The sequence below is a fragment of the Rhinopithecus bieti genome, unplaced genomic scaffold (genome assembly GCF_001698545.2).
Source record: "Rhinopithecus bieti isolate Rb0 unplaced genomic scaffold, ASM169854v2 scaffold_18644, whole genome shotgun sequence".
NCBI classification, from domain to species: domain Eukaryota; kingdom Metazoa; phylum Chordata; class Mammalia; order Primates; family Cercopithecidae; genus Rhinopithecus; species Rhinopithecus bieti.
Window position 1 is genome coordinate 2,971,038 of NW_016809656.1, and position 24,939 is coordinate 2,995,976.

The window sequence follows — 24,939 nt, forward strand, 5'->3', positions numbered from 1 at the left end:
ACTTTAAAGTAGCTGATATGGTAAACGTCATGTTACGTATACTTTACTGCAATAAAAAATAAAAATAAAAAACAAACCCCCAGCATGATAACACTATGAGGACTGTAGATGAGTCTCTGTCAGGTAGAGAAAATAAGCAATCTATATGAACAGACACTTCTTTGCAGACCCAGGTGCGAGTTGGAAGTTGCGAAAAGAAACCCAAAGGCTAAAATGGTGAAGATTGTCCCTTATCAGTATAGGTGATCAAGATGTCAAAGACATGGTAAACTCACATTGCAGTTTGATGAGCCATCAAATGTTGGGTAAGAACCATCTGGCCAGTCAGCAGGGTCCAGGGCAGCCGACTGCCGGTGCTGGGCCTCGTATTCCTTGAGCTGCAACAAGAAGAAATGGATACTGAAATGGAAAGAATGGCCAGACACTGGCCAGACCTTTTACAAGGAAATGACTCAAATAATACATCTAGGTTCCTGGTTCACAATCTTGTGCTCAAGCAGCAGAGAGATGACTTTGGGTACCTTCATGATTCATGCCAGTGTTGGTAACTAAGTGCCAGCCAAAGACACCTTTCCCAAAACCAAGAGGAAGATAACCACCCTGCCCTATGAGTTTTCATCTAAGTCAAATCAACAGGCAAAATGGATTCTTTGTATCCTGTGTTCCAGAAAGAATTTTCACTTTCCCCCTCCAACATCAACACTTATGTTTCCTCAGCTTGATTATAAAGAAATTGTCTGTAGTTTGGCCTCTGAATTACCTTCCCAAGTATGTAAGTCAAAAACATGCATGTCCTTTTTAGGAAGAGAAAATGATAGACTACAGACATTTTAGTGAAACGGGGTCAAACCCTGAAACATTTTATATATATATATTTGTTGTTGTTGTTGAGACAGGGTTTCACTCTGTTACCCAGGCTACAGTGCAGTGGTGCAATCATGGCTCACTGCAGACTTGACCCCCCAGGCTCAAGCGATCCCACCTCAGCATTCCAGGTAGCTGGGACTACAGGCATGCACCATCATGCCCACCTAATTTTTTTTTTTTGTAGAGATGGGGTTTCACCATGTTGCCCAGGCTGGTCTCAAAATCCTGAGCTCAAGTGTTCCACCCCCTCAGCCTCCCAAAATGATGGGGTTACAGGTGTGAGCCACTACACCCGACCCTGAAACAGTTTTAAAAATCACATGCTTGTCTTGTTCAAAATGGCTTCAAGTTGCTAGTCCAATGTTATAACCTAACAGACGTTACGGGGTTATTGAAGACCTTTGAGGATGGTCTCTCTATGGAGATCTTAGAGATATTGAAAGTTTAGGTTCAGAAACAAGGTTTCTCGTTTTTGAAAAATACAGAAAGACAATTGAAATCCTATAGCAGGCCAGGCGCAGTAGCTCACACCTGTAATCCCAGAACTTTGGGAGGCCAAGGCGGGTTGGTTAACCTGAGGTCAGGAGTTCGAGACCAGCCTGGCCAAGATGGTGAAATCCCATCTCTACTAAAAATACAAAAATTAGCTGGGTGTGGTGGCGGCACCTGTAATCCCAGCTACTCAGAAGGCTGAGGCAGGAGAATTGTTTGAACCTGGGGAGCAGAGGTTGCTGTGAGCTGAGATCATGCCACTGCACTCCAGCCTGGGCAACAAGAGCGAAACTCCATCAGAAAGGAAGGAAGGAAGGAAGGAAAGCAGGCAGGTAGGCAGGCAGGCTATAGCAAAGTGAGCAGATTTACTTTAAAAAAATTTTTATAACTTCTTTTACCATACTTCCCAAATAAGTGAGCAAATTTAACTTAGCAAGATGAGATCTTTCGGAATGTGAGATAGTGAGAGTGAGAGCCCAGGTGTGACACAGAAATTGAGCTCTGGGGTTCAAAACAATTGTCACTGCATTCAAATCCTATTACAAAGCAGTGTGCACATATGAATTTAAGACAGTGATCAAATCATGTTCCATGAGCCAAGCAACTTAAAAACAGAAATAATTGAACCTGACAGCCCACGTGATGGTGACTGGACAATCCTGAAGCCCTGGAGCTTGAGGATGTGGTAGTGCCACTACAATGACAATTATTCCTCTAGGAAAAAGCCACTTTCACAACCGTGACTTCAACCTATGAAATTCTTTTCTGCATATATGTGGGAGGAGGTAGGCAGTACTGAATATTGAGTAAGAGCTTGAATGCAGAACCAAATACCAGCTGGGAGCCTGGGGACAAATTATTTAACCCCTCTATGTTTTGGTTCCTCCACCTGGAATACAGGCATGACAATAAATCTATCTTATAGAGCTGTTACCAGAATTAACTAAGATAATGCAGCAAAACTCTCAGCACACCATATCAAAGCAATAGGGTTATTATAATACTATTATTATTACCACTGTGCTTTCAGAGAAAAGAAAGCTCAAAGTTCACATTAACTTGACATGTTTAAACTTTTGGGTATTAGGGGTGTTAATCATTGTAATCTTTCTGTTACATTAGGGACACTTAGATTGTTCCAGTCTTTATATTATGTCATACACTAGGATGTTCTCTCCATTTTGATATATTGGCTTGTGAAATGCTACATTCTCCCTGTATGATTGAGAGTATCTGACTGTTGGAAAATAAGATTATCATGAGATTATCAGGTCTCCAGTTCTCTAGTCCATGTTTATACCCAACCTTAGCTGCATCTCCTAGGAGCCACTAAATAACTTTCAGCTTTAAGGAAAACAGGTACAAATTTCTAACTAGTCAATCATATATGATGATTTTTTTTTTTTTTTCCTGCTGTATGCTCATCTCTGTTATCTACTTTGGGGCCTAAAAGTATGTGTGCTGTTCTGATAGAGATTTTAATTCTGTGTCCTAACCAAACTTTGCTACCCAACTGGCTTTTTGGTTTGTTTTCTGTAACAGGCTCTTGCTCTGTTGCCCAGGCTGGAGTGCAATAGTGCAATCACGGCTCATTGCAACCTTGATCTCCCTGATTCGAGCAATCCTCCCATCTCAGCCTCCCGAGTAGCTGGGACTACAGGAGCACGGCACCACAACCAGCTAATTATTTTGTATCTTTTTGTAGAGATGAGGTTTCATCATGATATCCAGGCTGGTGTCGAACTCCTGGGCTTGTCAAGTGATCTGCCTGCCTTCACCTCTCAAAATGCTGAGATTAGAGGCGTGAGCCACTGCACCTGGAAACTGTTTTTTTAATTATCCTAATTATACAATTCTAAGTGTTTTAAAGTTACAAAACAAGATCTCTATTTTTTTAAGTGCACTGCACAGGAAAAAAAAAAACCATGTAATTACACAGGTTATTACATTGATAATTACCTGTTATAATTACATTTTTATATTCCACTTAGGTTCAAGAAGTTTTGGTTTAATTATAATTTCATGAAGGCATGACCATTTGTAATTTCATTAAAGAATGCATACCTTTTAAAGCAAATCTGTTTTTAAAGCAAAGCAAATTTACATTAATTCCAGGAGTTATAAAATAATGACATTTTAAGGTATGTGTATGTGTTTGTGTCTTAAGCAAAAACATTCCCTCACATCCTGTGATCCCAAATCTCACTGTTTTCTCACAGCTGAAGTCCATGACATGATTTTTTAGAATGATGGCCATCTTTAAAAGAGTAATGCTTATTCCATCTTGGAGACCTTTAGGGAGAGATATATCATAATGTTCCAATTTCTACCAGTACTTACTATAAAGAGCATTTATATTATATTAAACCGAAATCCACTCCAGCTGCTTTTTAAATTCATTTCTTTCTAATCTGTCCTCAGTAGAGATTTTAAAAACAAATAAACAATCAAACATTCTCCAGGACATCCGAAAGACGTACTCTTCAACAGCCCTCAGACATTCAAAGACTGTGATTAAGTTCTTTTCTGCTTCTTTTGAGATAAATCCCTTCCAACTTCTCCCCATGGGATCAATTTTTTAAAAACCTCCTATGAACTCTATATGTGTCCAAATCTCTGTGATTTGATGCACAATAGCTTTTACAAGGAAATGACTCAATAATACATCTAGGTTCCTGGTTCATAATCTTGCTCTGTTGCCCAGGCTGGAGTGCAGTAGTGCAATCACGGCTGGTATACCAGATGCCCAGATTACCTTAATGACTTTATAAGAATGTCCAGTAGGTATAAATTCACACACCCTGCTCTAGAGAACATGACTAAGAGAAGCTGTCTCCACAAAGATATCTAGATGGCTGCTCCCCAACCGCAATCAGCTTTCAGACATCTTATCCCTGGCATGACAAACTCTACAACGCCAGTCACCCTCCGGGACTCCCTACTCCCTTTGGAATCAGGCTGAGTGAGGCTAGACGCCTCCTGAAATCACATCTCTGTCCAACTTCATCCTTCTCCCTCACTTAGAGGTTTCTCTTAAAAGCCTTCTTTCAATAAGCCACTTGCACAATGCTATATATAGTTTGGATGTCTCTTTCCCCAAACCTCATGCTGAAATTGAATTCCAATACTAGGGATGGGGGCCTAAAGAGAGGTGTTTGGGGCCATGACGGAGGATCCCTTAAGAATAGTTTCATACCCTGGGGAGGGGTGGGGAAGGTGATTTCTCACTCTATTTGTTCCCCAAGAGCAGTTGTTATACAAAAGCCAGGCACCTCCCTTCTCCCTCTTGTTTCTTCTTACCAAGTGATCTCTGCACACACTGCCTTCCACCATAAGTGGAAGCAGCCTGAGGTTTTCACTAGATGACTAATCTCCCAGCAGGTAGAATCACGAGCCAAATAAACCCCTTTTCTTTGTAAGTTACCCAGTCTCAGGTATTCCTTTACAGCAACACTAAATAGACTAAGATACACAAGAGTCCCTGTCTCAGGCTGTGCTTCCAGGGAATCAGATGTATGACACCCGGAATGAAGAAAAGTTTGGACCAGGCACGGTGGCTCACGCCTGTAATTCCACCACTTTGGGAGGCCAAGGCAGGTCGATCATTTGAGGTCGGGAGTTCGAGACTAGCCTGGCCAACATGGTGAAACCCTGTCTCTACTAAAAATCCAAAAATTAGCTGGGTGTGGTGGCGTGCGCCTGGAGTCCCAGCTGCTTGGGAGGCTGAAGCAGAATTGCTTGAACCTGGGAAGTGGAGTTGCAGTGAGCCAAGATCGCACCACTGCACTCCACCTGGGCGACAGAGCAAGACTCTGTCTCAAAAATAAATAAATAAATAAATAAATTAGCCAGATGTGGTGGCATGTGCCTACCTAGAGTCCCAGCTATTAGGGAAGCTGAGGCATGAGAACTGCTTGAGCCTGGGAGGTCGAGGCTGCAATGAACCATGATCACGCCACTGTACTCCAGCCTGGGCTACAGAGCGAGACCCTGTCTCAAAAAAAAAAAGTTCATGATGCCAAAACATCAGTGATAGTCAATGACAAACTTTAAGTGCTCTTTTCTTAATCTCCAAAGGACTTTATTTCTGACTTTCACACAGATACAGTCTTGTTGGAATCAGATACATACATTAACAGATCAATGTGTAATACTTAATGATTAGATCACAATGACTTGAGCAGTCTTTAAATAATTATTTTTAAGGAAATGTGATTATTAAATCATGGTCATAGATCTCTCTCAATTTCCTATAGACAGTGCTTCCAGTTAAAATTGCAAAGGACATATTTTTCTACAATATCACTCATCAATGCTGAGTATTATCATTCCAAGAAATTCACTACTATTCTCTTTTATACAAGGCTTTAAATGTGAGTGTATTCCCTTCCCTCTCATCTTACCCACAACAAACAAATTACTCACATAAATGAATAACCTATAGCTTCCAAGTATGGGCTTTCTACATCTTACGGAATTAGTAAAAGATTTGAATGTCCTGAACTTATTTGCCAAGAGCTATGTAAGCCCTTAAAATTGGGACAGGCACACCTCATTTTACTGAGTCTGACTTTACTGCATATCACAGAAACTGCATTTTACAAATTGAAGTTTTGTGGTAGCCCTGCATCAAATAAGTTTATCAGTGCCACTTTTCTAACAATATGGGCTCACTCTGAGTCCCTGCTGTCATATTGTGGTAATTCCTACAGTACTTCAAACTTTTTCATTCTTATTACATCTGTTATGGTGACCTGTGATCCGTGACCCTGGATGTTAATATTGTACTTGTTTTGGGGAGCCATGAACCTAAACATATAAGATAGTGAACTTAATGGATAATGTGTGTGTTCTGACGGCTCCACTGACCGGCCATTCTCCCATCTCTCTCCCTCCTGCTCAAGCCTCCCTATTTCCTGAGACACAACATATTTAAATTAGGCCAATTAATAACCCTGCAATTGCCTCTGTGTATTTAATTGAAAGGAAGAGTAGCATGCTTCTCACTTTAAATCAAAAGCTAGGAATGATTAAGCTTAGTGAGGAAGGCATGTTGAAAGCCAGGGTAAGCTAAAAGCTAGGCCTTTTGCGTCAAACAGTTAAGTTGGGAATGCAAAGGAAAAGTTATCGAAGGAAATGAAAAGTGCTACTCCAGTGAACACACAAATGGTAAGAAAATGGAACAGCCTTATTGCTGACATGGAGAAAATTTGAGTGGTCTGGGTGGGAAGATCATAGCAGACACAACACTCTCGTAAGCCAACGCCGAATCCAGAGCAAGGCCCTAACTCTTTTCAGTTCTATGAAGAGATAAGGAGGTGTGTCTTATAATAAATCCAGAAACTGTTTTTTTGAGAACACCAACAAATTTATGTGACTCAATTTACTGCAATATTCCCTTTACTGCAGTGGTCTGATACCAAACCTGCAATACCTCTGAGGTATCCTGGTACACAGAAATTGTTATTTAAAATCTGCCAATGACCTAGATCTCCCTAAGCAACTTTTTTACTAATGAGCTTGACTTCCTTAAAGCACATGTGTTAATTATCCATCATAAAGTTATTAGAAAATGTCTGTTAATGCCACTAGATGGGATGAAAGCATTCAGTAAATAAAATATTGAAATCCTAAATTAAGCTATATTTTAAAATTACACTAAAAAAGATAGTACACTGAGGTTTGTTTTGTAAATTTCATTCTTTTCTAATGATTTCAGCTTACAGTAATGTTTCACATATTAGTTCTTTGTAGCCTTTTTCATTTTGATCTTCATTTGTATGTGATAACTGGGTTTTTAGGGGTGTGATGAATCACGGTTTTGTAATTTATAGTGGGAAAATATCCATCAATGAAATCAAATTCATACAAATGAAACAGAGTGGACCAAATTGATTTGATCTGAACATGGGCAAAATTTTTCCCAATATGATGACGCACACCTCCAAATCGCACATAGACAATCTTCTCTCCTGTTGAGTGGTCCTGTAATCACTGATCAGGATTCAGATCCACAAGCTCCACCCAAGTGTCTTGAAATCCTTGACTGACAGTGGGAGATAAACCCGTTTGGTGGCCTGGAGAATGGTACGTCCTATAACATCCTCTGAGGCAGTTTAGCCATTCTCAGTATAGTCAATACAGGAAGTCTAAGTCTTAACTTTTTCTATACAGTCATTATACAAGTTTCAATCTTTTTTTTTTTTTTTTTTTTTTTTTTTTAGATGGAGTTTTGCTCTTTTTGCCCTGGCTGGAGTGCAATAGCGAGATCTCGGCTAACTGCAACCTCTGCCTCCGCAATTCTCCTGCCTCAGCCTCCCGTGTAGCTGGGATTACACGCACGTGCCACCACACCTGGCTAATTTTGTATTTTTATTAGAGACGGGGTTTCATCATGTTGGCCAGACTGGTCTTGAACTCCTGACCTCATCAGGTGATCCGCCCGCCTTGGCCTCCCAAAGTGCTGGGGAGTTTCAATCTTGAGCCGGTCATAAGTTAAAAAAGGTAGATCCTCTCCACGGACAGTTTTCTGCTCCAAATAACATTTTTCATGAAGTGTTTCATCTCTGGCTATGAAGCAGCTCATTTAGGCACCAGTAGCTGAGGATGTATGTTGCCCTGAGAACAGTCTAATAAGCAGCCCTGTGACTTCCTCATCTGCCGATAGGCGCTCACCCTTGTCTGTAGAATCCAGTGAAGTCTGAAGAATGCGTTGGATTTTTTCTTCTGGTTTCTGTGTTTCTGGGTTGCTTTACAGACAATAGTCGTGCTCTCAATGAGCTTTGTAGCTGCTTCTGCAACCACGCAGAGGCAGCCAAGGTGGCTGCAGCCAGGCCAAAGGCCTGAAGCCACCACTCACGTATGCACACAGCTGTGCCACCTCTCGCTGAGTTGACTTCTGATTTCCTTTGCATGTAAACCATGGCTAGCTATCAAATTATGACCTCAGAAAGAGCTTCACATAATTTTTTTTCTCCACTTTCTCCCCAACTTGAAAGTATTCTTTTCTTTTTCAGTTATAGAAACTTGCTGTCTGAAGTGGGCTACATTAAGGCTACTTTTTAACATTTTCTCTTGCCCCAAGAACATTGGATTAGGCATATCACATTCAACTCCCTTCCCAAACACAGGTGTCCTGAGATGACTGTAGACATCTTCTGCATTCAGATCTTTGGTTTTACTATTAAAAAATGGTGCAGTCAGCTGGATGCAGTGGCTCATGCCTGTAATCCTAGTACTTTGGGAGACTGAGGCAGGTGGATCACATGAGGTCAAGAGTTTGAGACCAGCCTGGCCAACATTGTAAAACCCTGTCTCTACTAAAAATACAAAAAGTAGCCAGGCGTGGTGACAGGTGCCTATAATCCCAGCTACTCAGGAAGCTGAGGCAGAAGAATCGCTTGAACCCAGGAGGTGGAGGTTGCAGTGAGCCGAGATCATGCTACCTCACTTCAGCTTGGCCGAAAGGGCAAACCTCCGTCTCAAAACAAAACAAAACAAAACAAAACAAAAGAAAAGAGTAGTGGTGCAGTCACATCTCTCTCCAGGAGTAAATGTCTTGCTTAGCACAGAAAAACTAAATACGGTCCATACTTCTCATATGCCCGTACTTCTCATATGCACTTTCTAGAAATTCAATTGAACTTGTCCCAAATGTATGGCATGCCCAAGGAATGGAATGGGAGAGAAAACATATGATGAGCATGTTGCACCAGCCGGCAGCTGGGCCAGGTGGTTACTGTTGTGGCAAAGCAGACCAGGCTGAGGATGAAGGTGCAGGAGATGAGCAGCATGGACAGGAGGCTGTCACTTTCACCTGCCACCCACTCCACCACCTGCCCCAGCACTGACCTGCTCATCTGCATTCTAATTATAATCTTTTAGTTATTTTTAAATGTACAACAAATTATTGTTGACTGTAGTCACCCTGTTGTGCTAGCAAATCCTGGATGCTATTCATTCTTCATTCGTCATTCATTTCATACCCATTAACCATCCATATTTCCCCTCACCTCCTCACTACCATCCCCAGGCTCTGGTAACCATCATTCTACTGTCTATCTCCATCAGTTCAATTGTTTTAATGTTTACCTCCCACAAACGCATGAGAACTTGTGCAGTTTGACTTTCTGTGCCTGGCTTATTTCACTTAATATAATGTCCTCCACTTCCATCCATGTTGTTGTAAATGACAGAAACTCACTCTTTTTTATGGCTGGGTAGTGTTCCACTGTGTATATGTACCACATTTTTTTAATCCACTCATCTGTTGATGGACACTTAGATTGCTTCCAAGTCTTGGCTATTGTCAACATCACTGCAACAAAACATGAGAGAGCAAATAGCTCTATGCTTACTTCCCTTCTTTTGGGTAGATACTAGCAGTGGGATTACTGCATCATACGGTAGTTCTATTTTTTTGTATCATGAGGAACCTCCATATAGTTCTCCATAGTGGTTGTAATAATTTATATTCTCATCAACAATATATGAGGGTCCCCCTTTCTCCATATCCTTAACAGCATTTGTTATTGCCTGTCTTTTGGATAACAGCCATTTTAGGCCAGGCGCAGTGACTCACGCCTGTAATCACAACACTTTGGGAGGCCAAGGCAGATGGATCACCTGAGGTCAGGAGTTCGAGACCAGCCTGGCCAACATGGTGAAACACTGTCTCTACTAAAAATATAAAAATTAGCTAGGCATGGTAGTGGGCACCTGTAATCCCAGCTACTCAGGAGGCTGAGGCAGGAGAATTGTTGGAACCTGGGATGTGGAGGTTGCAGTGAGCCAAGATTGTGCCGCTGCACTCCAACCTGGGCGACAGAGCAAGACTGCATCTCAAAAAAAAAAAAAAAAAAAATTAGCCAGATGTGGTGGCAGGCACCTGTGATTCCAGCTTCTAAGGGAGGCTGAGGCAGGAGAATCCCTTGAACCCACTGAGCCAAAATCTCGCCACTGCATTCCAGCCTGGGTGACAGAGTGAGACTCTGTACCACAAAGCCATTTTAATTGGGGTGAGATGATATCTTATTGTAGTTTTGATTTGCATTTCTCTGATGACCAATAATGTTGAGCACCTTTTCACATGTCTGTTTTCCCTTTGTATGTCTTCTGAGAAATGTCTATTCAGATATTTTCTCCATTTTTTAAATTAGATTATTGGATTTTTTCCTATTGAGTTGTTTGAGTTCCACATATACCATTTATTAATCCTTTGTCCGATGGGTAGTTTGCAAATATTTTCTCCCAATATGTGGGTTGTCTTTTCACTTTGCTGATTGCTTTGTTTGCTGTGCAGAAGCATTTTAACATGATGCGATCCCATTTGTCCATTTTTGTTTTAGCTGCCTGTACTTTTACGGTATCACTCAAGACATTTTTGCCCAGTCCAATGTCCTGGAGAATTTCCTCAATGTTTTCTTTTACTAGTTTCATAGTTGAGTCTTAAAGATTTGTCTTTAATCCATTTTGATTAGATTTTTCTATATGGCAAGAGAGAGGGGTCTAGTTTCATTCTTCTGCATATGAATATCCAATTTTCCCAGAACCATTTATTGAAGAGATTGTTCTTTCCCCATTGTATATTCTTGGCACCTTTGTTGAAAGTGAGTTCACTGTAAATGGATGGGTTTATTTCCGGCTTTCTATTCTATTCCATTGGTCTATATGTCTGATTTATGCCAGGACCATGCTGTTTGGTTACTACAGCTCCACAGTATAGATTTGAAGTCAGTTAATGTCATTCCCCCAGTTTTGTTCTTTTTGCTTAGGATGGCTTTGGCTATTCTACGTATTCTGTGGTTCAACATACATTTTAAGATTATTTTTTCTTCTTTCCTTTTCTTTGGGGGGTGGGGGTGGATGGATTCTCACTCTCTCACCCAGGCTGGAGTTCAATGGAACGATCTCGGCTCATTGCCTCCACCTCCCTGATTCAAGCCATTCTTCTGCCTCAGACTCCCAAGTAGCTTGCTACAGACAGGCACCACCATGCCCGGCTAATTTTTGTATTTTTAGTAGAGATGGGCTTTCACCATGTTGGCCAGGTTGGTCCCGAAGTCCTGATCTCGAGTGATCTGCCCACCTCGGCCTCCCAAAGTGTAAGTTTATTTCTTCTAATTCTATGAAGCATGCCATTGGTATTTTGATATGGATTGCACTGAATCTGTAGATTGCTTTGGGTAGTATAGCCATTTTAATGATATTGATTCTTCTAATCCATGAACATGGAATCGCTTTCCTTTTCCTTTTCCTTTTCCTTTTCCTTTTCCTTTTTTTTTTTTTTGGTGTCCTTTCCTTGCATCAATGTTTTATTGTTTTCATTATAATGAAACCTTTCACAATGACAGCTTCACTTCTTTGGTTGAGTTTATTCTTAGGTATTTTATTTGTAGCTATTATAAATGGGATTACTTTCTTGATTTCTTTTCAGATTATGTATTGCTGGCATATAGAAATGCTACTGATTTTTATGTGTTGATTTTGTAGCCTGCAACTTTACTTAATTTGTCAGTTCTAATAGTTTTTCAGTGGAGTCTTTGGTTCTCTTTTATTTCTTTCTCTTGCCTGATTGCTATAGCTAGGACTTCCAGTACTATGTTGAATAACAGTAGTGAAAATGGACATCTTTGTCACATAACTTTTATTACAGGATATTGTTATAATTGTTCTATTTTATTTTTAATTATTGTTGTTAATTTCTTATTATGTCTAATTTATAGATTAAGCTCTACCATGGACATGTATGCAGAGGAACATAAGAAAAAACATACACAGTATGTATAGGGTTTGGTACCATCTGCAGTTTCAGGCATCCACTGGGGGGTCTTAGAACATATCCCTTGCATGTAAGAGGGAACTACTGTATATTCAACTAAACTGAGTATATGTGTGCCACTGTTTCAAGGTTTCAGACCTTTAAGATTCCACTCAGTGGTTGCTATAGGTTGAATGTTATGGTTTCTACGTGTTGAATGTTTGTCTCTCCCCAAGCTGATGGTGAGAATTTGGTAGCTGGTGTGGTGGTGTTAAGAGGTGAAACTTTGGGAGGTGATAGGGTAGTATTACTGTCATTATAAAAGGGCAAGTTTGCCCCCTTTAGCTTCTTGGCATTCCTCCTTCTGGCTTATAAGCATCCAGCCTTCCTACCCTGCAGATGACACAGTACACAAGGCGTCATCACAGGAGAGCATAGTCTCACCAGACATCAAACCTGCTGGGGCCCCTTGACATTAGATTTCCCAGCCTCTGGAACTGTGTGCCAACAAATTCCTGTTCTTGATGAATTACCCAATCTGTGGTATTCTGTTACAGCAGCACAAAATGGAACAAGACAATGGTAAAGTCTTAACTCATTCAATGGTTCCTTGGTGGTTTGAAGGTTTTTGTCAATTTCCAAACCTGTTTATTTGGGACTTATCTGCACAGTACTGAACCAGCTGTTCAAAGTGAAAATCCAAGAATCAATGGGTTTGTTGTTCAACAACAAAGCAGGGAATCTCTTAATAAATTGCTGCCTTACTGTTATAACTGCTGCTCTAGTATCCTAAAGGTTAATTAGGCTTCTTATAGTGCCTAACTTGACTCAGGGGGAAATAAAAATAAAAACAAAAAACAAACACAATAAATTATAATTAATATTTACTTACATATGAAAGTAAGTATAACCTTTAGATTATTCAAAATTCAGTTTGTGAAGGCATCTTATAGAACTGATATTTATAGGCCAGGTGTGCTTGCTTACACCTGTAATTCTAACATGTTGGGAGGCCGAAGTGAGAGGATCACTTGAGCCCACAGGTTTGAGACCAGCCTGGGCAATATGAGGAGACCTTGTCTTTGTAAAAAATTTAAAAATTAGCTAGGTGTGGTCTCACACACTTGTGGTCCCAGCTACTCAGGAGGCTAACATGGGAGGATTGCTTGGGCCCAGGAGGTTGAGGCTGCAGTGAGTTGTGATCGCACCACTGCACTACAATCTGGGAAACACAGTGAGATCCCACCTCAAACAACAACAACAACAGCAACAGCAACAACAACAACAAAACCAAACCTAATGTTTGCAATGTTTTTAGCATATTTGATTTTTATTTAATAATTAATCTTTTACCACTGATTACATTCTTTTCAAAAGGCTTGTGAATTTTTCCTGTTAACGTGGTGCACAGATCAAAAATATCTGCCATTCATTCATTCATTCGTTCGTGTTTTCATTGACTATAGAAGTTTCACCTTACAAAGTAGAATGCTTGTATCAAGTAAACAGAATAAATATTTTATCTGACAACAATGGGTACCTGATTCCTATACCCCTTGATGGCCCCAAACATTTTTACACTTCAGGAAGCCAAGTCCTCACAAATATAAACCAGGTATCTGCATGCTTACCCTGGCAAGTGCTTCCTCAATCGTGATCATCTTTTCCTTGACCATCATCATTAGCTGAATCCGCTCCTCATCGCTCATCGTTATTTCACTGGCAACGTAACCAACGTCTTCTCCTGGAGATTGAGGACAAAGAATAACAGGAGTGAAAACAAGAACAGCGAAACAGAACGTCAATGCTGAATATCTGCTGTCTCAGGCGAGGGAAGAATGTTGCTCAGGACACTATGTATGTTGAACGTTACTGATGAAGCAAAGGGTGGGGAAAATATGCTGCTTTTAAAGAAGCTAATAAGCACCTCTGATTGAGAAACAGGCTTGCAAAACATGTGGATGTCACCATGTCACCCTAGAAACAAATCCTTCAAGATGATCAGAGCCTTTGAGATGGTGTGCCCAGTGGACGGGTTTTGGAGGAAAGTAAGAGAGAGCTCCTCACTATAGGTGGAGTAAAGATCTAATTTATACACCCAACTGGATCATACAAGCATTCCAAGACTCCTTCAGCTGTGGGTTCTCTGTGTCCTTTCATTTGAAATATAAATGAGAAGAAAATACTTTTGCAAAGAAGTAGGAAAGAACCCTAGGTCATGACAGAGGAAGGAAGGTCACAGAGTCCAGACCCACAGCCTGGCAAAACCTTCCAATCCTACTAAGCTATTTCACTGTTACTATTCCTCGAAACTAAGTGCACCCAGGCGAAGTGGTTCATTCCTGTAATCCCAGCACTTTGGGAGGCCAAGGCAGGTGGACCACTTGAGGTCAGGAGTTCGAGACCAGCCTGGCCAACAAGGTGAAACCCTATCTCAACTAAAAATACAGAAATTAGCTAGGTGTGGTGGCAGGCACCTGTAATCCCAGCTACTCAGGAGATTGAAGCAGGAGAATTGCTTTGAACCCAGGAGGCGAAGGTTGCAGTGAGCCGAGATCACACCATTGCACTCCAGCCTAGGTGACAAAGCAAGACTCCATCTGAAGACAAAAAAAAAAAAAAAAAAAAAAGCCAAGTGCAAATCACAGACATGAAGCATGTTCAGGTAATCAGAAGAAGGGTGCCATATAGGTCTGTATCTGAAAGTATTATTGTCATAAATTGGTTCCCAAACTGAGGGAAAATCAACTTCCAACTCACACCTGAAGGCAGCTAGAACTACAGAGAAGAGAATGTTCTGTTAGATTCCAAAGATTTTCCTACAGAGCAAACAGACTGCTATTGCCTCTAGTATATCTGAGCCACTCTGGGCAATGGTGCCTCTGGTCAGCGTGTGGGGAAGGACATGTTAGTGAACACGAGCTGTAACATCCCCACTCCAGTCCTGCACCCTGCTCTCCTCCCCATCTTTCTCATGCATACTTTTTACCAGCTTCCAATACCGTTAGGATGCCCGGCTGTGGCTTAATTTGCCTTTGGTGTAAAGGACAGAGGGAAAGAGTCTGCCTGTAGACTTGCAGGAAACCATTTCAGGCACAGCTGACTTTGGAATTTATGTTGCCCTGTATTTCCATCTCATTTCCATTTTGTAATCAATCAATCCAAAAATACTCCTCAAGTTCCCTTTGCTACTTTCACAGGGAGAATAATAGTGTGTGCTGGGTGAAGAGAGAAGCCTGCTGGTTTGAATCATTTTACTATCTGTGTCACCTCAAATGGCAGAGAGGGTGATGGGAAATTGGTTGGGTTCTTTAAAAATTCACGATAGCTGGTAAACTGTTGGCTTCTTCCTTCCCTCCCTCTTGTACCTCTCCCTTTCTCCTTAGCTTTCTTTCTAAATTAGACTTTTTTTTTTAGAATCCAAGGTTTATTTTGAATCACAAGTGATGCCGGGTGAATACAAAAAACTGGGAATGCTTAAAAGTAGGACAACTTGAAAAAAAAAAAACCATGTGGAATGTTGCCAAAGAACCCAGGTATGCTGTGACGTGTCTACTGTTCACATCCATTTTTCTCATTTCCACGTGTACAGATAATTAGATAGACGTTCCACACAGCGCAGGACACTAAGGTTTGTAAAGGAAAACAAGTAGTGTCACTGGTGGTCAAGGAAAACTTTATATCTAGTGATAACCTCATTCAGCTGGACTGGAATCTGGAAGTGGATTTGCTCCGGTTTCTTCTCTGAATACTGGGGAAACATAAATTATGTAACTGAGCCTCAAAGGAATGACATATTTACTTACTATATAAACAACAACAAAAGATACAGCCAAGAGTAGGGCAGAACTCCCTTCACAAAGCCGCCCAGGCAAATTCCCATGATGTCAGACCACTGGAGTTTCCAGGGGCAACACCCCATAACCGTCCCGCTGCAGGACAGCATCAGAAGTTCAGAAGAATGCAAAGGCCCTCAGTGGGAGCGCGGACAGGAGAGCCCCAAACCAACACATACGAGGGCTCTCTAGGCCCTTTCAGGCTAGATCTTGATGAGAGAAAAGATCTTTCTGAGGTTGGTGCGACTGAGAAAACTAAAGATTCGGCCTCTGCTCTCAGATCAGCAAAAGGGAAGAACTGTGAACTTGTCCCCTGTTGGTTTTTTTTTTTTTTGACTTAAAAAAAAGAAAATTACTGGGACAAAGTCTTAAAGTAACAACAGGAATGTCAGAAAAGTTGAACATCTTATGAGCACATGCGGTGAGTTACGCTAACTTACAGTATCCACTGAGATTAAGAGCACAGGCTTCTCCACATGTTAGAGCTAAAAGGACCTACTGTCCGCCAGCTGCATTGCAGTACCTTTTGAAGTCTGTCTCATTATTCCTTTCTGGTTCTTTCGGAAGTTCTGCCAGAAATACTTATTTTTCTTCTTCCAGTCTCCTTTTCCTTTGAAAAAAAAAAAAAGGAAGAAAAAGCACAAGCAATAAATTCATTAATAACAAAAGTAGCCTCTTCCTTATAATTCAAAGCTGGTAAGAATACTTTGATTTCCCAAAAGGACAGTTTTTTTCTTTCAGTTTGTGAAAGAATGGGAGATGGCTATAAAGTTGTTTAAAAGAAATGCAAATTTCCTAGTAGCAAGATATGGTGCAGTGAGGTTAAGATGAAAACAGAAACATCAAAAGGAAGGCAAAACATGCATTCCTGTGTTTCCTTTGATGTTTGTGTAACTAGTAGGCCTAATTTGGCCTCGTCTTGCAGTGTATTTCCCCTCTTTGGTCTTAGCCACAATTATTTCAGCTACACCACAAATAGGGTATTTTAAGAAGCTCACTTTGTTTTGTTGTTATTTCTGTTGTTGATCTACCCCTGGTTTATTTCTGTTATTCCAGATTTAACGACAAGAACAGAACGGTTGGTATGTCCTGGGCCCACAGGTCAGGGGAGTGGGGGTCTGGCCCCCACTGTTATTCTCAGAAGTGTGGTCTGCATGGATCTTGCTATGGCATGCATATGGCACTCCCTGGCATTCAGGCTACCTGGTGACCCAACTACAGCTTACCCAGGGCACAAAGAAAAGAAAGCCTGCAATCCGGCTGTGACATCTCCCAAATGGGTCTCTCTCTACCCGCCCCACCCCCCATCCTTTCCAGACTACTGCGGTGACTTTCAAGTGAAAACAAACTTGCTGCTATAGCTAGACATTTTTAATATGTGGTAGGGTTCTGATCATCAATAATAGGTAATACCTTTTTAAAAGCAAAGCAAAAGGGAAGAGTAAGTAAAATAAGTGGGTAGAGCAGTCCTTTATTCTTTACAAATAAAAAGCAGCAGCAGCGGTGTCTGCCATCGTGCTGATGTGGCACATTCAAAGTAGCGCTCTGTCACCACTTGTTGTCTGTCTGGTTGCTCCATGGCCACTGGAAACAGGACCCAGCGAAGTGATGAGTTTCCCCAGTCTAGACTGGTGGTGCCAAGCAATGAAGCAGACATGTGGGAACCACATCTATGGTGCTCCCAGGCTAGAAAGGGCGTCGTCTGTCAAAACAGGATGCCCGCACATTTAAGTTTTGACAGCCCCCAGAGCTGTGGGAATGAAACCGGAGCCTTTCCACCAAAGACAGAGCTCCATGGCGAGTTTTGTATCACCCACTGCCTTTGAGCTTAACACTGAAGCAAATGTCAGACATGCAGGGTTAAAGCTGACTAGTTATTATTAACTCAACCTTGCTCTTGGACAGTTCGGGAATATTTATTTTCTTTCTTTTTTCTTTTTCTTTTCTTTCTTTTCTTTTTTTTTTTTTTTTTTTTTTTTTTTTGTGGTTGAGGCGAAGTCTTGCTCTGTCGCCCAGGCTGGAGTGCAGTGGTGCAATCTTGGCTCACTACAACTTCTGCCTCCTGGGTGCAGGCGATTCTCCTGCCTCAGCCTCCTGAGTAGCTGGGATTATAGGCACAAGCTACCACGCCCGGCTAATTTTTGTATTTTTAGTAGAGATAGGGTTTCACCATATTGGCCCGGCTGGTCTCGAACTCCTGACATCATGATCCACCCACCTTGGCCTCCCACAGTGCTGGGATTACAGATGTGAACCACCATATCCAGCCTATTTATGTTCCTTTTAAGAGACATGGTCTCTTCATCCAAGCTGGAGTGCAGTGGTGCAATCACAGCTCACTGTAGCCTCAAACTCTTGGGCTCAAGGGATCCGCCCACCTCAGTCTCCCAAGTAGCTGGGACTACAGGTGCATACTGCCATGTCCAGCTAATTTTTAAATTTTTGGTAGAGAGAGCATCTTGCTATGTTGCTCAGGTCAGTCTCTAACTCCTGGGCTCAAGCAATTCTCCCTCCTTGGCCTCCCAAATTCCTGGGATAAGAGAAGTGAGCCACTGAACAGGCTGAGAATATATTTATTTAACTATAAGCTATATTCCCTTCTTCCTTCTCCCATTTTCAAGTTTCTGAAACAGAGATGCAGCCTAATAAACGGTAACAGCTAACATTTATTCAGCTACTATATCCAGGCACTTTGCTATCTAATGGCAAATTTCATTTAATACTCAATTATATGATGCATCATTGTTCCCACCTAGCAGATGAGAAAACTGAGGCTTGGTGCAAGTGAGCTGCACAAGGTAATAGCTATTGAGTTGGCAGATTCAAAGGCAGGCAGCCAGGTTTGATTGAGTACTTATGTCCCTAATCACTACCAGCCACCCACCCTCTGAACCAGGAGTGAATTTTATAATCAAGAATATATAAAATATGCAATGCCTTAATTATGCATAATCTTGGATCCAAAAAATTCCAAATTGAAGGATGTATCCTAAGGACATTATTAGGGACACAGACCCCAGGATTTTTAGAGTAGCAGTAAATTTTTAAGTCTGCGTAATATTCCACTATATTGGATGTGCCATAAGTTAATTAACCAATTCGTTCTTTGCTGGATATTTAGGTTGCTTCTAATTTTTTCTCTATTAACATAGAGAATATTCAGTCATGGGAAAATGCTCATAACGTATTCAACTTAAAAACTATAAAACAGTATGCAGAATATGATCACAATTATGTTTTTTTTTAAACCCCCTAGAAAAAGGAGAATAAGGATGTACATCAAAATCGTAACAGTGTTTATTTCTGAGTAGAAGGATTATTGTGGGTTTTGTATTTTCACATGTTCATGTTTTCTATAAAGTATTAAAATAATTAAAGAGGTAAACCAAGAAAAGTGGTACTGACCTACAGAGTTGTCTTCCGAGTTTGATTTATGAAGAGGGTTCCTAGAAAAGAAAAACAAATCAGATTACCAGGGAGCCTTGCTTTCATGGCAGAACTGAAAATCCTCCTAACTAGTTTGACCTGGCATCAATACTACTTAATACAGCCAGGGAAACTGTTACAGGCTATTTACCACTGGCTTTTTCTAACCGTCTGCTGACTTCCTAGAAATAGACTCAATTGCCATTTGCTGACATTTATTAAAGACACACTTGAAGGTGAGACCTGTAATATTAAATGAAGAAGACAGACTTCACTAGACAGCGGAAGTGCCTTTCATTCCGCAAACTATTAATACAGTGAAGTTACTGCCATTGGGAAGCCTCTTGTGGAAGAGGAAAAGAGAAAGCAAATAATAATGAAAACATAAACTCAGCACCACAAATGCCACTTGGGCCCGCAGATAAGTACAGTGGTCAGCTCTAGGAAAACGAAGGGGGCAGGGAGGTGGGTGAGAGACTCACAACAGGATATTGAGTGCCCTTAATAGAGGGGGTGGCCAGTACATAGTTCCTCCAGTTGGTTGCTGCCAGTTGGCAAGTGCAATGTCTATCCTGCTGAATCTTCCAATGTTCAAAGAGAAGCCAGAAATCTGCATTTTGTTTTGTTTTGTTTTGAGACAGAATCTTGCTCTATTGCCCAGGCTGGAGTACAGTGGCATGATCTCAGCTCACTGCAACCTCCGCCTCCTTGGGTTCAAGCGATTCTCCTGTCTCAGCCTCCCAAGTAGCTGAGATTACAGGTATGCACCATCACGCCTGGCTAATATTTATATTTTTAGTAGAGATGAGGTTTCACTATGTTGGCCAGACTGGTCTGGAACTCCTGACCTCATGCAATCCTCCTGCCTCAGCCCCTCAAAGTGCTGGGATTACAGGTGTGAGCCACTGTGCCCGGCCAGAAATCTGTATTTTTATATGAGAGCTCTAACATTTTTAAGTGATGGCAAATAAACCAATGTCTTTAAAAATGTGTCCAAATCAATCAATACATGTCTGGGCATCGAATTTGGATCACCTCCCCAACCCCAACACCTTTGGCTGCCAGTTTGTGAAGGCAGATACAGACTAACCCAAATAATCTGAAAAGTGTACACAGCCCAAAACCAGTTCATTAAACATTTCTCCAGAAAAAAACTCAAGACAAACAAAATTGAAAGAAAGAAAGCGGGAAAACCAAAGAAAGTTAAAATTGGTTGTATCAAAAAGGGAACGAGGCGGGTGGATCACTTGAGGTCAGGAGTTTGAGACCAGACTGGACAACATGGCAAAGCCCCATGTCTACTAAAAATACAAAAATTAGCTAGGCTTGGTGGCACAGGTCCATAATCCCAGCTACTTGGGAAGCTGAGGCAGGAGAATTGCTTGAATCTGGGAGGCAGAGGTTGAAGTGACCCAAGATCGCGCCACTGCACTCCAGACTGGGTGACAGAGTGAAACTGTGTCTCACAAAAAAAAAAAAAAAAGGGGGGAGCAGTAGAGGCTGGAGCAAAATCTTTCATTAGGTGTGTCCAAATCCCAGAAGGAAAATACAGTATCCTTGGGCTTGCAGCCAAGGGAAACCAGAAAGAAGGCACCTACATCAGAACAGACACAGACACTTGGGGGATTTAAACCTGAATCTTCAGTACAAGTTTACCGCCAGGAAGGAAGATGGAAGAGGTGATTTTTGCATCTGAAGGTTTGGGAAGATAAGAAAGTGTGAGGCCAGCTATGAGTTACACTGAAAAAATTAGAGGAAAGGCTGAGGCAGGAGGAGAGCAGCCTGGGCAACATAGTGAGACACCGTCTCTTAAAAAAAAATTTTTTTTTTTTAAGTTTAACTGGGCATAGTGACATGCACCTATAGTTCTAGTTCTAGCCACTCAGGAGGCTGCAGGAGGAGGACTACTTGAGCCCAGGAGTTCGAGGTTGTAGTCAGCTATGATCACACCACTGACCTCCAAACTGGGTGACTGAATGAGACTCTGTCTCATTCAGAGGAAGAAGAATTGAACATCCTAATCACCTACAGTGATTTTCTGCCTACCTTTTGGATAAAAGGACCTTGAGAATCTAAGGTGACCAGAGAGAGGGGAGGGAGGCTTTTTCATGCAGAGCCGCCTTTAATAAGCCACCATCCTTTGGTGTAGCTGCACTGGTGTGGGCTGACCACTGGGTGCCATTTCTGAGTGGCAGGCCCATGCCCATCAAGCACCACCATTCTCCACATCTGAGTGCAGAGAACTGATGACCAGCACAAAAATCTGAAAGCTTTCTATTGTAAACTAAGGGAGAACCAAGAGCTAAGAACAGAATCAGGGGAGAAACCGCTGCAAAGGACAAGAGCCAGATTTGAATTCTAGTTATTTCCCCTTATTCCTGAGCTGTGAATACAGAACATGTAAGGAAAATCTCATCATCAAATTGTGCCAAAACACGGTTAGGACCTACTCTCCTTCCTCCTATCCACACAAAAATGAAAATACCTGTATTTACATGCAAGGCTTTTAGGAGGTAGCCATTTCAAATTTTAAATCATTCAGCCAAAACGTACTGAACAACAGCACAAGTAAGGTACATGGATGCACAGGAAGAAAGGGGACCCACAGGTGAGGGATGGAGGAAGACAGGAACAAAAAAGCGGGGGGAGGGGAGGAGGAGAAGAATGAGGAAGAGAAGCAGCAAATGTAATGTGCTCAGGGCCATGGGACAAGTGGGAGCAAAATAAGAGCAAGCTAGTTGGCTGGGACTGAGGCAGGAAATCCTTCAGAAAGAAAAAAGCGTCTCTGCTCAGTTTAGATTGTTAATTTTTTTAAAAAATCTTACTGTGCTGTACTTTGCACTTCAAGTCATGGAACTCAGCTGCCCACCTTACTTCAGTGGGCCGGGGTCTGCAGCTGGTTAAACATGTTTTCTGTAAGGGGCCACCAGAGGCACAGGGCGCCCCATATGTATTTTTGTCCTCACCCTAAGGACTAGAAATGTCCCCTTTTTTTGGACACAGAGTCTCCCTCTGTTGCCCAGGCTGGAGTGCAGTGGTGCGATCTCGGCTCACTGCAATCTCCGCCTCCCAAGTTCAAGCGATTCTCCTGCCTCACCCTCCTGGGACTACAATTATATGTCACTACGCCTGGCTAATTTTTGTATTTTTAGTAGAGATGGGGTTTCACCATGTTGGCCAGGCTGGACTTGAACTCCTGGCCTCAGGTGATCTGCCTGCCTTGGCCTCCCAAAGTGCTGGGATTATAGGCGTGAGCTACCATGCCTGGCCAGGACTAGAGAAGTCTTGACCTAACTGCTATGGACCAAATATCCCTACCTCAGGATACAACTGATGATGTAATAAGTGAAAACATAAATTGTGAAATTTTACTATCCCTGAAAGTCATCAAAATACTTCAAAAAGTACACTGCAGAAAAATGTACGCTCCCAGTGCTACACCATTATCCCAAAATGTAATTGCATTTTCCTCTCTGAAATGATGACTGACAGTATTTTCATTATTTTTAATCTACTGTCTTTAAACTATCACACACTTTAAATAATTTTATCCTCTGGTTTGGACTTGGCCCAGGCAGTGCTTGAATTTCCCCAGGATGCCAGCAGATGGCACTGTAGTTTTTTTATTCATCTTGCTGTGGTGAGTGGGATTTTGTTTTTAAAATTTCGCAAGTTCACCACCTAGATGCTGGCCAAAGAATAACAAGCCCATGTTTCATAAGAGCGAGGCTCCCCAACTCATCAAATTTGCAAAGGAGGAAAATGACACCGTACGAATTTGGATGCAGTGACTTTCTCCCTGCAAACAGAAGCTGGCATAGAAGCAATGCAAAATGCCATCTCCTTTCTCCCTGAGACTGATTATTAAAATTCATCCAGCAGGAGCAAAAACCAATGATACAACCCAAGTGCAAATGTGGATGGCAGCAGGTGGAAGGGGTCATTTACTGATCTCCTGGTGGAAGAAATAATGCTCAGGCATCAGCTCCAAAGAGGCCTCCTGGTAGTACCTCCTTCCTCCAGCCAGATGCCCCAGGCCTGAGGACGGTGGGTGCTGGAGGTGGATCTGCTCTTTGGACTCATCTTTTTCATTGTCAGTGGGCAAAAAGGATGGGAACTTCAGCATGAATTTTGATGACCAGGGAGCAATAATTAATAATCTGCTCTGCTTTAAAAATCCATTTAAACATTTAATTATCATCAAGTATTGGATTTAACATCTCAGAACTGAACCTTAGCAAATACTTGTTCATCAGTAACTCCTACTATTAAGACCTCAAACCTACTTAAGTGTCAACATTTTTCCTCAAGATCCCTAAACTGCTTTAGCTGTTCCTGAAGGCAAAATTCACTTAAGAAAATTCCCACATTAAGGAATTTATCAATCCCATTAAAAAATAATAATTTAAGAGACAGTATTCCCAGAACTGAACTAGTTTCTTTCCTCCTACCTCTGTCTTTAACAAATTCTTTGCTAAATTGCTTTGTTATTCATTTTCACTCATTCTTTCATTCAGTATTTATTTATTCACCTCTCAGTAGGAGTCATGCATCCTCTGAGGTCCTGAGAACATAGCAATAAACAAGACAGATTCAAGGAGGGTTACTGCAGAGTCAAGGAGTGAGGAGAAATTGAGGTGATGGGACAGAAAAGGCTTCTCTGTGCAGAAACCTAAATAATGAAATAACATTCACTTCTCCAAATGGGGAAAGCTGGGCAGGGGAACAGCAGGGGAGGGAACAAGAGGTCCCCTTTGGACATGCTAAGTGTGCGTTGCTTATTAAACATCCCTGTGGAGACAGTAAAGAAACAGTTGGAAATGCGAGTCTAGAGCTGCAGATAAGAATTTGTAAGTGACTCGCATACTCTAAGCTCTGAGCCTGGCTGAACACTCTAAAGACTGAGCTCTGGGCCAACCCGATTTTTAGGGGTCAGAAAGAGAAGGTGAGGCCCAGCAATGAGACTTAGGATGAACAGCCAGTGGGAGAAGGAAAAGCAGGCAGAGTGCTCTTTTACCTTTCTGGCTAGAATATTATTAAACTCCATTTTACAAAAATTATATTGCAGCTGGGCACAGTGGCTCATGCCTGTAATCCCAGCACTTTGAGGCTGAGACGGGAGGATCACCTGAGGTCAGGAGTTCGAGTCCAGCCTGGCCAACATGGTGAAACCCCATGTCTACAAAAAATACAAGAATTAGCCAGGCATGGTGTAATCGCGGCTACTCAGGAGGCTGAGGCAGGAGAATCGCTTGAACCCAGGAGGTGGAGGTTGCAGTGAGCTGAGATCACGCCACTGCACTCCAGCCTGGGTGACAAAGTAAGACTCCATCTTAACCAAAAAAAAAAAAAAATTATATTGCAGCCTCACACTCCACACAGTGGAAACTCTAGGTTGCCATATTTTCTTTCCCAGTGAGCCTACTGCTTTACAGTGGAGATCCTCGTAAGACCATAGAGTAGGAGGAGGAACACACACAGGTCAACATGAAATTCTTTACACTTGTATGGAATTCCACCTCTCAAATGCAAAACTCTCATTACCCGCCCACGCCTCCC

At 41.8% G+C, this 24,939-nt stretch overlaps 1 protein-coding gene across 1 annotated transcript in view; it reads right to left on the reverse strand.

Moving 5' to 3' along the window:
• SASH1 (SAM and SH3 domain containing 1) overlaps nt 1-24,939 on the reverse strand; it is a 213,625-nt gene that overhangs the window by 64,016 nt on the left and 124,670 nt on the right. The window contains exons 5-8 of the mRNA XM_017889951.1: nt 19,360-19,400; nt 16,478-16,564; nt 13,750-13,862; nt 276-377 (exon numbers count right to left, since the gene is read on the reverse strand). Coding sequence (XP_017745440.1) covers nt 276-377; nt 13,750-13,862; nt 16,478-16,564; nt 19,360-19,400 — 343 coding nt within the window. The remainder of the gene's footprint in view (nt 1-275; nt 378-13,749; nt 13,863-16,477; nt 16,565-19,359; nt 19,401-24,939) is intronic.